Source organism: Homarus americanus, unplaced genomic scaffold (assembly GCF_018991925.1).
Source record: "Homarus americanus isolate GMGI-L3 unplaced genomic scaffold, GMGI_Hamer_2.0 scaffold36734, whole genome shotgun sequence".
Taxonomy (NCBI): domain Eukaryota; kingdom Metazoa; phylum Arthropoda; class Malacostraca; order Decapoda; family Nephropidae; genus Homarus; species Homarus americanus.
In genome coordinates, this window is record NW_024733126.1 from 11,732,277 (window position 1) to 11,751,135 (window position 18,859).

The 18,859-nt window shown below is 39.7% G+C and overlaps 1 protein-coding gene across 4 annotated transcripts in view; it reads right to left on the reverse strand.

Annotated features, from left to right (window-relative positions):
* LOC121869356 (homeotic protein Sex combs reduced-like) overlaps window positions 1-18,859 on the reverse strand; it is a 120,668-nt gene that overhangs the window by 44,760 nt on the left and 57,049 nt on the right. For 2 of the 4 annotated variants that reach the window (XM_042370687.1, XM_042370689.1), the window contains one exon: window positions 191-193. The exons of the other annotated variants lie outside the window; for them this stretch is intronic. In XM_042370687.1, coding sequence (XP_042226621.1) covers window positions 191-193 — 3 coding nt within the window. The remainder of the gene's footprint in view (window positions 1-190; window positions 194-18,859) is intronic. 4 annotated transcript variants of the gene reach the window in all.

Consider the following 18,859-nt stretch of genomic DNA (forward strand, 5'->3'; position numbering starts at 1 on the left):
CTCAAACTATAGAAACAACAATAAAAAAAAACTGTATAGAATTTCAGGAATGGTTAAAATAAAATCCAGAAAGAAAATAAAAATAAAAATAAATCAAATGGTAAATGTAGAGATATTAAGAGGTAAAAAAACACATTGAGGTGTGTTTAAGAGTTGTCTGGCCTACAAGGGTTCGTCATGTTAAACTCACGGTCTGAAACAAAAAGAAACAGTATTTAAGATAATAGTTTACTTCATGGACTCCTTACACCCACAAGACAACGTCGAATTTTTATTTTACTTTTTTTTTTTTTTTTTACATTCCAAGACTGTTGTATTCAAGGTGGAAGTAGATAATAATGAACACTGAGAAAATGTTATATTACACACACAACATTGCAAAATATAATGAAAATACCAATATCAATAACTATGGGGGAAATATATTAGATTCACAACATCGCAAAATATAATGAGATAGTCGGTGTCAATGGTGATACTTCAGGTGATATATTTAACATGAGGATCAATAAAATTTGAAAGAATACATGACGTTAACACATATGATCCTTTTGAGTTAATAGCAATAACTCATTAAACTGATTACATGGTAGAAGTTGTACAGTAATAATAATTAATGTCAGTGATAATATTTTTTCCCGTGTGTAACATTAAGAACTACAAATACTTTACGCATGAAATTATTTTAATGTCCAGATCCTTTAATTTTTCTAAAAGATGTATAAGTAGATTGATAACATGGCAAAAATAATGAGATTGATTAATGTTATTTTTTATATATCGGTACAGAAAATTCAGATATATGACATAAATTGTAAATATATCTTGTTTATGAAGGAATGAGTTTGGAATAATCCCTCATTGACTTTCATATCAACTTGGGGGTTTAAATATTTATAATATTGCCTAAATAATAGGTGATATTTAGGTAATGTTAAACTCTGCTTAATTATATAATATTCATTTAGGGAATCAATGGGTAACTATTCTTAAGAAAGAAGTAGTAAAGGGGTGTATTGGTAAAAGGCAAAAATGAATACTAACTTACAGTTTGTGGGCTAAATAGTATGAAAGAGAGAGACAGACAGACAAACAGACACAGATAGACACAGACAGACAGATAGACAGACAGACACAGATAGACACAGACAGACAGACAGATGAGAACACAGCCAGACAAATTCACATAGATAAGAGTGAGGATGAAAGAAAAATGAATACAGATAAGAAATAGAGACAGAGAAAGAGAAAGAGAAAATCTGGCGACACACATGCAGACAGACAAACAGAAACAACAGACAGAGACAGAGAGACAGAAAGGACAAAGACACCAACAGACAGACAGACAGACAGAAACTTCATCAGGCAACACTTCAGCCTGACTCTGCCTATACAGCACATGGGGGGAGGCAGGGCGGGACGAGTCTTCACCAGGGACAGATAAAGACCCATGAACGCATACATTAATGGGGAAACAATAGTGGGGCTCAACACGGAGGAGGGGAGAGACAAAAACTGAGAGATATCTGGGTCATTTTTCTTCTTCGGTGATTAACGAGAGTAAAGTTGAAATGCGATTTACTTGGGAATCTCTAAGGTGATGAGTTATATTAGTGTGGTTGATGGCTTGTTGTGTGTATATGTTGTGTGTATATGTGAGTGAACGTGTGTATTGGTTTATGACTCTGTGTATGTGCCGTATTAGTGTGCGTTCCCTTCCCAATCGAATGGGTATAGGTTTGGAATCCCTCATTGTACACTAGACCTTTGTACACCGGGTAAGAGTTGTGTACATTATCGGGTGCGTTTACCGGTGGAGGATCATGTTGCTAGGGGATGGAGTAACCCACTATTGTTGTTGAATACTAAGAGTCAGCTCGACACCTGCCTGACCACCTAGTATCATAACAGGAAAGGGCTTGTATGCATAAAAGAATTATTTATAGATACTGAATGTGCTTCAAAGACATTTTATTCTCTACATTATCTTAAATACATGAATAAACGAAGGTCATTAGGTAGATGGATTTTGTAGAATATATACGAGTAAACGAATGTCTAATCACGTGTACTACTTGTATGGGGGTAATGGCAAGACCTCATATCAGGTAATGGTGGTCATCTGTCATGAAGCAGGTGAGACAACCCCATGTCACATTCAGACCAAGTCAGTCATCTTTTTTTGTATAATTATTTTGTGGCTCTACCGTAAGACTGTCAAACCGTTGATGAATAGCCTGTCAACCTTTAGCCTGTCAACCTACAATCTGTCAACAACGCCGGAACTCAACCTGACAGGTAGTGACAGCTGACAAGAGCGGGCGTTCTGACAGTCGCCCCCTTGTACCCCACTTGACAGGTCAGATCTGTTTTGGTACCCCGTCTGATTTTATAAACTTGACAGCTGACCGCAAATTACTCCCAATCGATTTGTTTCCAGATGAGAAATTTACTGATCTAGTGAGAGAGTCAGCTTAGAGGCTACACCCGCTAATGAGCTCAGGTGGGCGAAGCATTAATATGATCGCGGTTTCATCTGGCAAGTCGAAATGAAAAATATATCGGAGAGAGAGAGAGAGAGAGAGAGAGAGAGAGAGAGAGAGAGAGATGTAATCTAAATGAATATCCGGTCTCTAACATGTGTGTTTGAGCGGGGGAGGGGGTGTCTGTCTGTCTGTGCTTATCTACAGTACAAGCACAAGCACTCACAGAAGACACACACACACCAGACACACACACACACACACACACACACACACACACACACACACACACACACAGTCGGAACCAGGTGATACAGGTAGAATTTATTATACAACAAGAGACGACATTATAACGAAGAGGAGGAGGAGGAGGAGGAGGAGGACGGGAGGGTAGGAAGATGGAGATTATCGCTACTGTCGGAACTTTTAATGACTGTCGGGGAGTATGGTGTTGACGTAATTTGTATTAATGGTAGGATGGACATTGTGACAGTCATCTATGTACTAGTGTTTTAATACAGCACTAGATTTCATAACTCTTTGTCTCCACTAGTCTCATACAGTTGTCGGTGTCTCGTAGTTTGATACAGCGGTCATAAAATCCAATAAAAAATATCTAATGAATAATAATTAGCGATTGGAATGTCTAGATAATTTGATTAATTGTTTTCCTTATGTTAATTTTGTTCGTTATGTATCTAATGATTGGAAACAGTAGTCTGAAAACATGATAAAAGTGTTTGTTTACATTGGCTGTGTTGTTTGTAGGGTTTATATCAATATTTGTTTGTTGTGTTTGTTTATGGTTGGATACAGTGGGCTGAAATAATAGGGGGAATATAATTTATGTTGTTGTTGTTTTTTGTATTTCGGTTGACTGTTTATAATGAACTTGGATTGTTCAGAAATATATTGCCAGTCTATATACATTTATATATTTCATCAGGTTTATAATTTACTCTCAAATTAGTTCAAGATACATATCAGCGAAACATATATACAGACATTACTGTTTATCTCCACGGAAGTCTTCGTAAATATACAAGTACATACATAAACATACACACAGATGGCAACACGTGTATACACAAAGACATTCACAAGGACACTATCACCAACTCGTTCATCCCTGGTGTAGCGGATGTACACACACAGACACACATACACAGTCAAAAGGACATAGAAGTGTATTATGATTAATGCAAGACGATTTGTGCCAATCATTAGCTTCATAATCTCTCATGACGTCAAACAATCAGTCCTAATTAATGATCTGAAAGTGGACTAATGACACGACGTTAACAGCTCACAGCCAAAGACTTATTAGGGAGAGTGAGTATCATCAAGGCTAATTAGTGACAGTTGCCGCCTCAGCCCGTATTACCGCCAGGGTCTATCACTCACGCCTCTTGTTTTACATGCTGGGAAATCATGTTCGGGTGATTTAGCGGTAAACCTTCAATCAATCTTCATTATATTTGCATATACTTTCAACCCATATTGGGATATATGTATATAGAGGTAGATATATTTATATAGGTAGAGTTAGAAGGATATATCTATGACAAAGAACACCATTATGGGGGAAAAATCTTTGTGTTGCCATGTGCCGTGTGTCACTTAATACACGGTGAATATGTCAGAGGTCGGTATCTGGCCTGGTATCTGTGTCATGTGCTGTTGTGGGAGACGGATGTCATGCATTATTCCGCTGCCACTCGGTGATAAGCGAACTTGCATCATTTTTCTCTAAAGCCACAAGAGAGAGAGAGAGAGGGAGTGTGACCAAGGAAGACTGGCAATCCACTTCCACCGAATCGTTTATAAATACAAGGTGCGAGCCTCTAGTCTGTTGCCATAATCGGCTCACTACTCTTCGTTTTCTCTAAGTTGGTGGTGAGAACAGCTGGGACCACCGTGTCTCGCCATGACGGACTGAGGGAAAACTTAATTAATCTCCCTCCACGTTTTTGTTTTTTGCATCCCATCAGATCAAAGGCAACTTACTTCATACCAACTCTGTGACGTAATGTTTGTGTCTTTGTTCACGAGAAAGAGACTGATTATCAGGGGAGACAGTTAGCAACCGAGAGCTTCAACACGGAGAAAGAGCCTGGAGTGAACGGCAGCGTGGTGGTATAGATATACGTCTGTACCAGGTGCTGCCGAGTACTGAGTATCATACTGAACACCTTAATTTATATTCAGGAACATAAATAACACTTTTATTAATGTGTCGACCTAGTTCTGAGGAACTATACAACGATATTAATTTTACAGATTGTATGTATGTATGTATGTGGTGTAATGGTCAGCATACTCGCCTAGCAAGCGAGTGGACAAATTTCTTAACGCCATTTGCCTCTGTCTACCCAGCAATAATTGGGGACCTGGATGTTAATCGATTTGCTGATCGTGTTCTGGGGTAATGATTAGCCAGTGCAGTTGGCGAGTTGTCCGGTCTTCTTGGACTCTTCCTTGACACTGGGTCATGTAATTCGTTAACTTAGGGTGTGGTTGTTGTGTTGGCGACAGCTCCTACACCTTAAACAAATTCACGTCTAGGTGGCCCTTGGGCCGGCCATCCTCGTTAGACGAGGGGCAACCATTATTATGTATGTATGTATGTATGTATAAACAAGTGTTGTGGTATATAATTCGCGACGCTGAACGTGCTCGGTGGTTACCGCGTCTGCTAGAAGCATTAAGGTTGCCAGGATGATGAGGTAAAGGAGGGATCTTAATCAGCACTTAACATGCACACCGCATCTTGACGCAAAGCTCGATGGATTTCCCACTTAATAAGGCATTTGTATTACCGTGACACGTAAGTAAAACACGGCCAGGCCTCGCCCCGTGTCAAAGTCCCTCGACTCGCCTCACTGGACATGCTTCAGTGCTCGGTGATTGGATTAGTGTGTGTGTTATCTCTCTCTTCATCAGCTTGAATATGTCTCATACTGTACCGCGGCCTGCAGTAATTTTATATATATAGAACTATGTATCTGTATCTCTACGTATGTAAAAGGATATGTAGTTATTGCTGTCTATCTGTAGTGAATAATAGTTTGATGAAATAGATTGGTGGTGATTCGACACGTCAGATTTTTATTCCTCACATCTATATTGTTCTGTCATATATCATGTCAGATTTACTCGCCATTTCAAGGTCATGAACGTGGGAAGTATACTCACACACACACACACACACACACACACGCACACGCACACACGATGCAATAAAATAATTACAAAAACAATGAATAGGGAGGTCAGTATTTGAATTACTAACAAGTGAAATGAAATGGTTTAAAAGAACATAAATAAATGCAAAAGTGCATCATGAACAATAACATTGAGGAAGATTGAAAAAAAAAAGATAACCAGAACAATTATATTAGTATAATTAAAAACAATAATAAAGACAATAACACAAACAATAAGTTAAAAAATACTACATCAGCAGCATGAGCGACATAAACAACAACAAAAACCATCTTAACAAAAGCACAACAACAAACACAATATCCTAGTCACACAGCCCAAGATGACAAACACATTCCTCAGTCCTACAAAACTTCAGAGTCTTAATTCTCAAAAGGTCCTGTCATCAAGATTTTCTTCTGTCTAAGGTCGAGAAAACGCTTATACCACCGGTGGGGTACCATGCAAATTGGGAGCTAAATTGGTTATTATATTTGTATCACAACGCAGGTCAGAGGGGTAGATGGTACTCACATACCCCATTTGGTGAAGTGTCTTGACGTAAGATTTTGGCATTTAAAATCCATTTCATAGCAAGACCCCGTCAACTAGAATTAAGTCGATTTACTTATATTTTCCTTTTCTCAAGTGAAAGTGAACTCTGAATATGTTTACTTGACTTGTGTTTTTCTCCCAGCTCCACTTTCCTCCCACCTCCACTTCCCTTCACGAATAAAAATAATAATAATCTAACATCATAATATATGTCCTGTTGTTTTATGGACCTAAGGTAAAAAAAAGTAATAGTCACCCTGTAATAGGTAAAATGAACCCCCTCAGAATCGATCTCAGGTAGACTACAGGTAGATATCACGCAACACTGACGAATGAGCTAAGGTGAGTTACCTGCCTATGAACAATTAATGATGGCGATAATCACGGCTCACAAATTCAACAAATGGCTCACTTTACACGGCAATAATTTGTCTTCAAAGTGTGTCCACTAACGCGAAGATTATAGAGTTTGGTGAATTATTCCTTAGTTTGGGGGTCTGACACGAGTTGTGGGAGGTGAAGGAAGGGGTGGTAGGAAGGTGAGGGTGTAGGGAGGTGAGGGTGTAGGGAGGTGAGGGGGTGAGGGTGTGAGGAGGTGAGGGTGTGAGGAGGTGAGGGTGTGAGGAGGTGAGAAGGTGAGGAGGGAGAGGCAGGGGGGTGAAGGAATGGCTAGCGGTGTGAGTTGGTTAGAGACTAGGGAGGTGAATGATGTGGGGGAGGGGGGGATGAGGAAAGAGGAGGTGAAGAAAGGAGAAGTGAGGGAAGGGAAGAAGAGGGAGAGAGAAGTGAGGGAAGGGAAGATGAGGGAGAGAGAAGTGAGGGAATTGGGGGTGAAACGGTGAGGGAGAGGTTTGTAGTAGCTATTCGTGGTGAGATAGTGGAGAAAGGAAAGAGTGGGGAGGAGAGGAAGTAGTTAGCACGGGTTGGTGAGGGAGCGGGAAGGCGGGGAGGAGGCGAATGGAGGGGGTGAGGGAATGGAGGAAAGATGAGGGGAGGTGAGGTAAGGGAGGGAGTAAGGGAGGTAAGTTGGGAGTGATGGTATGATCTGGTGGATGCGCAAGATGGAATTTTGTAAACAGAGAGAAGAAGAAGAAATATGTAACGTCAATTATGGAACAGATGTGTAATGCTTGCGGATGAACGCAGAAAGTGTATAGGAATGTACGAGGAATAGTTGTGGGACGGGTGTGGGCATTGGAATGGGGAGCGTGTTGGTTGTAGGAATGAGACAGAGGTTGAACGGATGTGGGATAGGTGGCATGAATGTGGGATGGATAATAAGGGTGTGGGACAGGTGTTGGTGTGTGTGTAAGAAGGGCGTAGGGTCTGTTACAGGGGTTTATAAGAGATAGAAAGATAATGGTGATGATTTATTATATTTTCAGAACAGAGAATGAGAACAGAGAGAGAGAGAGAGAGAGAGATATGGACAGAAAGGAAGAAAGGTAGACTCTCTCTCTCTCTCTCTCAAACCCACCACAACTAACATTCATAAATTAAACAAGAACCTCCTCTTCCTCCTCCTCTTCCCCAGAACAACACGTAAATAATAACACTCCATCACTATTATTTTAGCCGAGGTAGAATGATGATGATAATAATAATGTATTCACGCTCTCAGACACCTTCACCTAGAGCAAAAACAACCTGTGATGTTCCAGACAGGGAGAGAGAGGCACATGTATTCAGGTCATTTAAGCGTGAGCCCTTACGAGTGACAAACCTCTATGGCCCGTGACCAAGCAGTGCCACTGACGTCTTTATATATACGACGCTGCAGTTAAATTTATCAAGGGATCTTTAAGCTCTTTCTCACTCATTCTCTCTTCTTATCATTCTCATGTTGACGTTCTCTAAGTCAAGATATATTTTGTTTTTATAACTTGTTGTGGTGAAATGCTATTGTTTTATTTTTACTTTATAAACAGGTATTTTTTTTAATTTATCGTGGGAAAATATTATTGTGTTATTCTTTTACTCTATAAATATCAATGGTATTTAAGTAGAGTTTTTTTTAATGGTGGTTGAAGTTAATGAGGTAATTGGTGTTTGACCTCAGTGATACACTCCATTAAGCAAGAACTAGAGCATTTAATTCCTTGGTGATCTTTTTTTTTGGGGGAGGCTTGAAATCTTGCCAGTTTGGGTACTGTACTCTGTTAGGTCAATGACACATTAAAGGAACCAACACTAACAGGATAATGCAACATGTTTCGCCAATTCAGTCTCCACCCGATTTGTTTGGGTCTTCTCAACCATGTAAAGGCCAGAGAGAAACAAAGAGGACAGATCTATCTACTGTATATCACTGCCTGGGATCCGTTGTAAAGCATCTTTGTACTTGATCTCGGGTAAATTGGATGATGTTATGGCGAATTATGGGACAAAACCACCATCATTTTGTATATCTGGTGATCCCTGACTCTTTGTAAAATGGTTGAGAATGCATAAACTCCTATACTATTTACTGTATATTATTAAAAATGCTAAAATAAAGGTGTTTGGGTTAATTAGATTACAGTACAAGCTGGGCATGTTTCTGGTTTATTGGTCCCGAATCAGTGAAATGAAAAATTATTTATTATCTACAAGAAATAAGAAAATAGGAGCATAAAAAAACATATATGTCTCACCCTGAAACAGTACAGTACAATAGTTTCAACGTGCAAGAACAGCTGGCGTGAGTTTTGTTGAATCTGTTCCCACAAATCAAGTTTCAAACAGTGGTCCGGAACACAATCATATATTCGTGGACTCCGTATAGGTGTCTCGTGTGAGTTACATACAATTCATTGTTATATGTCATTTCACTTGTTCACACTATAATACGATAGAATATCACGTTCCCTACAAAACACGAGTTATGAAGACATGAATAGGTTGTCTCGTAACGGCGCGGTGTGTTCCAACTCGTTTGCTTCTGCTACACGTAAACACCCACCGAAGAAGGACCGCCCGTTCTCTCGTGGAGATTTCCAGTTACTGACCTCCTCCACCACCACGCTCGATCTCGTTAAGTCGTAATCTTTCTTCACTGTGATAATGAAACCTAAACTCAACAACACCACTACCACAGTTCAACAATTAACCCATTAACGACCGCTGTGGTGATTTAAAATATCGTTTAAATTGTAAATAGAGTCTTGTTACATTAGTTTTATGTAATTATGTATTATGTTCATTAGAGTTTTGGTCTGTGTGTGTGTGTGTGTGTGTGTGTGTGTGTATATATGTGTGTGTATGTATCATGCGTGTGTAGCAAGTTGCATAACTAATATTTAATATTCATGAAATTATTCCAAGCAATCTGTAACTTCATCCTCACTTTCCCTCCCTTTTCACCTTAGTTCCCCTTACTTCATTCTATATCTTTACACTATATCTCTTTCTCTCATTTACACAGACACTCTCAAAACTTCTCTACACAGACTACGTAAATCAATACTTTATACTTATAGATAACCAAACGGAGGAGGGCTCGCGGTCATGCTTACCTGTAAAACAAGAAAAACATATATTAGTTGCAGGTAAACAAAAGGAAAATCGATAATGGTCAATACACATACCAAAAATATTTATATCATCTTTGTAAACTCAATGAACTATATACTGCATATATATTCTTTAGTGAAATATATTAAAAATAGACAAATACGTATATAATCACTATCATCACTATAGAAGTAATTGCAGTGGCAAAGATATTTTACGGGTACATAGAATGATAAGAGTAAGAATAGACAGCTGACTATCAATGACATAGGTCTTGATGTCACCAGAGACAAGTTAAATACAGTATGCTATGCAGCTAGACACAGTTGACAGAGCTTCACACAAGGAAGGATCATCATCTTCCCGTTACCTGCTGATGGCATATCTCACTGTCGATACGTGCTTCTGAAAATAATAATCCTAAATCGATAAATCACAGGTAAAAGAAGCCGTATATCAATTTAATACCTTGAACAAGTGTGAATTCTCCCACTGATGGTCATTCTCGACGGCAAAAAACTGAAACTCAATTTGCTGTGTGGTTACTCATCACTGCCTGGCCGTTATTTACTTTTTAACATATCTTCCGTGAGAAAGATTGTTTATGCCTTATTATGTACCGAAAGAGACTTCTATGAGCAGTAGAATTTTAAACTTCTTCAGTAACGCCTTTCGATATCCTTGGAAAAAAAAAAAACGTTACTGTCATCCTACTGAAAGACATCAAACACTCACCCCCTGAACACGATCAGTTAGTCACTTACAAACGGTGTTTTCTAAGCCCCATAAATTCAATCCCTTCCTGAAGCAAAACGATTATAACCATCTCTGTATGACGATTTATACCACAGAGACTTGATCACTTTAATCCTCTACTTTCAGCCATATTTATACACTTGAAAGAGATCTTGTGTAACCATCGGTGGGAGTTTGATGAAGGATAAGATGAGACGTATCTTATATAACTCGAACTAATAACGTAAAGTTGATCCTCTTATAGTTAGGAAATATCCATCGTGTTTATTAAATTTCAAGAGACTTTACGTTGGTTGAGGATATTCTAAGCTACAATGAGAGAGAATTCTTTTATTAGATGACCAAATAGTTACCATGCATAAAGATCCTATAAACAACACTCACTCCTTCTCACACCACTACCTCAGAAATATATGATTATTCCGACTCATACCGCTTCTGCCAACACTACAGCATCCAGCATATCAATTCCAACATGCATACTGATACCACCACCGCTCTCTCTCTCTCTCTCTCTCTCTCTCTCTCTCTCTCTCTCTCTCTCGCTCCACTATTACCACATTACCATTCACAATAAGATCATTCTCACTTTCAGAGCATCATCACCATTCGCCTCCGTATAGTCAACGCCCCAATCATCACCAGTGCTGAAAGAGCTGTAATAGCCCCATCGCCAGCGCCAGTCATTACTCACACCACATTACACTATTATCACCACTGTTAGTACCGCTTCACCATTATGCCACAACTCATTAACATTAAGGTCCATATCACCACTAACACCACAGCTACCTACTATCATATTACACCACATCACATCCCCCACCTCTATCATCACCACCACCACCACCATCAACAGTACAACTAACCACCACTATCACTATCACCACCACAACACTTCCAAAACCATATCATTCTACCATCACCACTGCAACACACCAAAATATACTACCACCACCTCCACTACCACCACCACTACCACCACCACCACCACTACCACCACCACCACCACAACCACCACCTCTACACCACCACCACCACCACTACCACCACCACCACCACTACCACCACCTCTACACCACCACCAAAACATACTACCACCACCTCCACACCACCACTACCACCACCACTACCACCACCACCCTTACACCACAACACACTACCACCACCACCAGTGACAACAGCAACAGCAACCCTCGTGGAACGGATAGAGTCGCTCGGTTGTTCTGACAATGATGTAATCGTCGGTGATAAATCATAGTCGACCGTAACGCGGGGATCGTTGCTCTGCTGAGTGACGCTGGCTTGCTCGCGGGGAGGTCCTACTGGCGGCTCAGTGTGGCATGACTAACCTTACCTGCCTTATGGAGACTAATAACAAGAACAACAATAATGATGCAACAATAAAAACAACAAGAAAAACAAAAAGAAAAGCAAGAAGAACGAGAAGAATTACCATTATTATTGATAAGTAAACATCTATACAAAACCCATAACCATATCAAGAACAAATGGTTCCTTTTTCCCACAACTAACGAATCCACAATGCTTCGTAGCTCCATAGTACATGATAGCCAAAATTTAATATAACGGATGTGTGTGTGTGTGTGTGTGTGTGTGTGTATTAACCCATGGTGAAGCATTACATGACACGAAGAAAATAAATAAACGCTGGTGACTCACGTAAAAAAAAAATCTACATTCATCACTCGCTCCTGAAAACAACGATAATATATTTATTTTTATCGTGATTCCTGACAACTTTAGATATCGTTTTATTTTTCATATCATTGATACACCACTATAACGGAGAATACTTACAAGTCATGATATATAAGTGATGATATCAATTGACATATACTGATAATGATAGATTAGTTAGGATGATGATATATGGAGATGATTGTATCTATGTTGATAATGACTTTTATGAATTACTCTAAAAGGAAGTACGAGCTCTATAAGGGAGTAGAGCAGATCTTCTAAATACAGGTCCAGGTAGCATCCAGACAGACAGAGCAAATTTAGAAAGTCTTAAAATAAATAAATAGTGAATAATTTAGAAAGTAAAAAATGGAATGAAATAAAAACTCGTTCGCCACTACTCTTATGTTAGTGTCTACCTATGATATATTCCCCTCAGGTATACCAGAATATTCATCCGAGTGCCATAGAGACATAGAGTATATAGAGAAGTGTTTGACCGACAACTGGGGACTGGGACTTAGTATTGACATCGTATTGGGTTCTTAAGAGTCCATATGTGGCAATGAGGAATGAGAAGTTGAGGCAGTAGGAAGCTTCACCACCACACATACACACATGCTACACACACACACACACACACACACACACACACACACACACACACACACACACACACAGAGGTTACTACCACCATAACTGCTTGACTGCTACCACAACCATCACCACCACAACAACACACACCACCACCATAACTGCCACCACACACACACACACATACACACACACACCACTAGCAGCAAGGGGCCTAGGGGGGGGGGGGATGCGTGACTAGAGAACATCAATATCAGGAGTGTGGTAATTATATAATTATTTCTCCGGCTATACTGTCCTATGTATACCCCGGCTGTCTTGTGCCTGATCCCCAACATGGTATATGAGGTAGTCTCTTACTAACACGGTCACTCTATAAGTAAAAGATGTAAAGTTAAATTAATAAAATGGCCACCAACTGACAACACGAACTGATATTATAGTCAGAGAAATATTTTTTTCTGATCAAGTTTTGGGAAATATAAAGAAAATATTGTTAATCTGATAAATATAATTTTCTTAGTGAGCAGTTGCTCTCCTATGATGTGTGTGTGTGTGTGTGTGTGTGTGTGTGTGTGTGTGTGTGTGTGTGTGGATAAAACACGAGTGAGTACAAGAGTACAAGTGTGCATTGATATTCCGGACATGAATGAAGCATGTTATGGTTCCCTCAACATTCGTGTCCATGAGTGTGCTGGCAACATTTTTGTTTTTATATATATCTCGACCGAATTAAACCACCCAGGGATATAATATATTCGATCTCTTTAACGCTAGAAAGAAAGAGAGAGAGAGAGAGAGAGAGAGAGAGAGAGAGAGAGAGAGAGAGAGAGAGAGAGAGAGAGAGAGAGATTAATAAGAAAGATTAAAAGTAATGAATAATTTGCTATACATAAAAGACGTGCGTTAAATTATTGACTCAAATAATATTAAGAGTGACTGAAGAAAACAAATATGAAAAACATCATAGCTCATATATTCATAACATAGAATATTCCTAAAAAAAACTCAAAAATCCAGAGAGAAATATTATGATTTTGTTATATTAATTCTACCTCGTTACGTTCTGTTCTATTTTATCCCCTAGACACGTTATGTTCTTCTACTCCCCTTGGCACGTTCTTCCCCTCCCCCCGCCACACCCATCAACACTGTCACAACACTCAAGTTCATAAATTTCCTGCAGAAGCGATAAATTTCACATGGATCAGGACCCCACCTGTTATTATCTCCTGGTGAACGCTGCCGCCACCACCGCCCGTTATCATCACGGCGAACGTTTCCTCCCGACGTTAAAGCTCTCAGGAGTAGGCTAGTAACCATCGGCGTAAGAGATAGTCGGAGCTCCCCCCTAAGTAACTGAACCGTTGTTTCGAGTACTTAAAAAGGAATCGGATCGTCTAAATATGGTTACTTTGGAGTCATAGACGATTGAATCCCTTATATCGACGATTGAATCCCTTATATCGACTATTGAATCCCTTATGTCGACGATTGAATCCCATACATCGACGATTGAAACCCTTATATCATCAACATAAGCAATTCATCCGATTTTATTTCACGTATCGTGTACCTATAAACATTCTCTTCGTCACATCTGTTCAATTCTCAACTATCGTTTCATACACCTAAGTTCAATCTCTTAAAAAACAAACAAAATTAAATTCGAGTCGATTTGTCCCTTCCATGTCCCCTCCTCCGTCCTCGACTCTCTCTAGCAACGTAAAATTTACATACCATTCAATTACCTCGCGTGGCGCTCACTAACCCTTTGAGATATTAACAGGTTACGATGACGAATGTTGCCAAGATGTGCCGGTAACACTCTCCCGTATCTTAGTGTGGGATAAAACTGTTTTGATATTCCTGTCTATTCAGTTTTAATAGCTGATACTTTTGCTGCCAACTTAATCTGAATTGCGGGTTTATTTTTTCTCTGCGGTGATATTAATGATTGCATAAGCATACCTAAGGAGCTTTTTCTAGTTTAGATGCTCGTATAAAGCGTTTGTGAGTGCGTGGGTAATAATAATAATAATAATAATAATAATAATAATAATAATAATAATAATAATAATAATAATAATAATAGCGAAAGCTTATAAAATTGGGGTCATTGGTGAATTACTTCTATCTGGGCTAAACTGACAAAACTTCCATATATATACAGTATATATTTGTAACATTACCATTTTCTGTACACATTATACTGATTGGACAATTACACCTATTGATGTTACATATAATCAAATAGGCAAATTAACCATAAACTCGAGACAAGAGTATCAATAAATCTTCGGGCAAATTACTTGATTTACTCATTGAAGATTTAAACCCCAAACCCCACTAACACAGGGACATTCAGAACAGCTTCCCCTTATATCCTCAGGGGGGGAGGGAGGAGGGGAAAAGGAGATGGGAAGAGGAGGGGAAGGGTAGAAGGGGAAATGAGTGAAGGAAAGGACTTGCAGGGAAGAAGAATGGGAAGGTAAAAAAGAGGAGAAAAGTAGACACGGAAGAGTTATAAATGAGGAGAGAGAGAGGGGAAGGTTAGAAGGAAAGAGAAGAGGAAGGAAAGAAGGTGGAAGAAAGTGAAGAAGAGAGGTGATGAGAAGCAGAGGAGAGAAGAGGGAGAGAAAGGAAAGGAAATAGGAGGAGACAGGAGGAGGAAGAGAAGAAAAAGGGGAGAGAAAATAAAAATAAAGAGGAGGAGGAGAAGAGAGAGGAAGAGAATGGAGGAGGAGGAAGACAGGAGAGGAGGAGGAGGAGGAGGAGAGGAAGACAACACGCCCCTCACAAGGTAGATACACCCTGACTGTAAACTTCCGATTAATTATCCCTTAGTCTCTTGTATGTCAAACAGGTCGCTCCTCCTCTTCCCTCCAACTACCCCTCCTTTTCCCTCTTCCCCTCACCAACACCCCTTCATTTTCCCTCCGCCCCTCACTAGCACCCCCTTCATTTTCCCTCCGCCCCTCACCAGCATACCCTCCTTTTTCCTCCTCTCATGTTAAAAATACTCCCCTTTCCCTTTAACATCCCTCCATTCCCTCCTCCTTCAGCTTAAGAATCCCCTCCCCTCCCCCTCACTGAATCTTCATCCCTCATTATCTCCCCACCTACCTTTAACTAGACACCCAACCCTTGAACGTTTGTCTACCACAGACCAAATTTTTCCTACTCTCTCTCTCTCTCTCTCTCTCTCTCTCTCTCTCTCTCTCTCTCTCTCTCTCTCTCTCTCTCTCTCTAATCGACCTCATCCACATCCCCAACTCCATCCAAACCCCCTACCCACACTTACCTCCCATCCCTTCCCCGAGCACCTCCCCTCCATTCCTACTCCCCTTCCCACCCATAACGATGCGTTATGTGTCCAACCCCCCTTCCTCTCTCACTCCGTCCGTCCCTCCTTCCCCCTCTCCCCCCACACCGGCACACCTGTGGACCAGTTGCCTCCCTCTACCTTGATACAGGTGTAGCCCACACTTGATCATCTACACAACTGTACTGCCAAAGCTAGATGAGAAGAGAGGGAGAGAGAGAGAGAGAGAGACCGCTGGACATATAGAAAGAAGGGCAAAGTGAGAGAGAGAGAGAATGTATGTAATAGAGAGAAAAAATGAGAGAAAGTGTATGTGAAAGAGAGATAGAAAGTGAGAGAGAGAGTAATATTCCTCACTGCTGTAACGACAGGTGATGTGTTGGTTACATGCTCCAGTATTTATCATTATTACTGTCATCATCAGTTATCACCTGGTCATCTTTTTTTTTCTTTTACAGTTCGAGTTTTATTCCATATAGGGACATTACTCAGGAGAATTATTACCATATTATTATTATTATTATTATTATTATTATTAGTATTATTATTATTATTATTAACGATATAATTTTTATATCTAGTTGCAATATTTTCCTCTTTGCATAATTTTAAGAAATGTACTTAGTTTAATTACAGGTTGGTGTAATATATAATTTTACTGGTGTTTGTTATAAATCATTGTGTATTTAGTGATGTTTCTGAATGTAGGTATGAATTGTACTGTATCTCTCTGTTTGTCTGTCTGTCTGTCTGTCTGTCGCTGTATATGATGGAAGGTGACACGAAGTCATCTGAGACCAATTTCAGAGAGTGAGAGACAGTACTGAGTCTTGTGTAATAATAACTACTATAAGTAAAGTACATTCCTTATGATTGGTGTAGTTGACTTCCTCGTACAAGTATGTTAACAACTCTCTCATTAGTGGCAGAGCAACATTAACTTTGCAAGAACTCTTAAAAATTACGGTAATGTTAGTTGGCCATACTTCAGGGAGGGGGGGTGAACAACAAAGTGTTCATTACTATTCAACTAAATCATTCTTCTTGTTAATGGCTTCTCTTGTTATATATTTTGTCTCATTTATCATACTTTCCTATAATTATACACCTAAAGCATAATAGCAACATTTTCAACAACAACCAAACAGAAAACAAAGTAGAAAAAGAAGAATGAACGTAAGAAATATAGATGCAGTAAAGAGAGCTAATTTACTAAAGGGAACACTTCTTTTAGGTGTAATTTTACAACCTTGTGACCGCTTAGCCAGCCATCACCAAACCTCCACTGGCCAGCTAACAGTAAACAGACAGCCCCGAGGCAGCAGTACATAAGGGTGAGATCTTTACTTTACGACTACATGACTCTGGACTTTACTGGTCTTCCTCTTACCACACTCATACACAGCCATCGGTCACTCATTTACAAGACTATGTCAATCACAGTCAGTCTGGTGTTGATCACTGTAGGGACGAGACCTCTTGGCCCCATCTCTACCAACACAAGACTCGTAAAACCGTGAAGAATTGATTTGGGTGGACAGTTTTGGTGGGTTTGTGGCGTCATGAGGGAACAGTCGTGGAAGAATACAATGAATTAATTTTTTTGGGTGGGTGATATGTGGACTATTATGTATAGACTTAAATATTATTCAAAGTGGTCGAATTAATGGTCAAACTCACATGCTAGATAGTATATACAAGATTCATATGTATATTTAGATATTTATACACACACATACATACACATATAAACACATACAGAACACACACACGCACACACACACACACACACTACAACTACTATTACTACTACTACTACTACACACACACACACACACACACACATCAAAACACGAAGAGATAAAGTTTCGTCTCCTCCCTTTAGTAACTTTAGGTGTTCCTCTCAGCTCATCTCTCTCAATAGTTTCCTTCGATTTACTTTCTATTGATGTTTTTCCTCCTGATTTCCCTTATTCAGTATTCCTCATCGTATTGTTCAAATTAAAGTTTGAAATCGCGAGTAGACGTAAAATGAACGAGATAAAAGAGGAAGAAGAGGGAGGAAAAAAGATGGTGAAGGAATAAACGAAGAAGAGGAAAAATAAAAAAAATGAATGGGAGGAAGATAAGGAGGAAGAGAAGGAGGAGCAGTAGAAGGAGGTGGAGGACGGGGGGGTGGGGGGTTGGGGGGGGTTAAGAAGGCCCGGCTGGTAGTCGAAGGGGCAAATGGCTTTTCTCCATCATCAATCGTGGTGTCGCTGCTCGGCCTTGGCTGAATACGACATTCTCAAACACTCATTCTGGCCTCATTCTTAGATTTAGAACACTCGCTCTCGGGGAATTGTTCGGAGGAGAGAGAGAGAGAGAGAGAGAGAGAGAGAGGTGGTCCGTGTTGCTGCAATCTTTTATGTATACGACTCCATTGGTCCAGGTTAAGTAATTGGGATCAAGACAATGGCAATGTTCAATAGACTTGTTTTGAGGGTCGTGTGAACCAGAGGCGATGAAGGTGTATCTTTTTTTATTCCACTTTTTTTTTTACACTTCAAAGTCGGTGTTGAGGTTCTTGTCCACTTATTCACGGTTCTCTGGTCTGATTTATTTCCTATTGCTTTAATTATCTTCTTTCTTTTTTCTCTCTCCCATCATACTGAAGATTCATTATGCTTTAACTCTTTAGTGATACGTGATGTATTAATCCTCACGTTGAGTAGCTTTTCGTATGTATTGTTACTTGTTGATACAA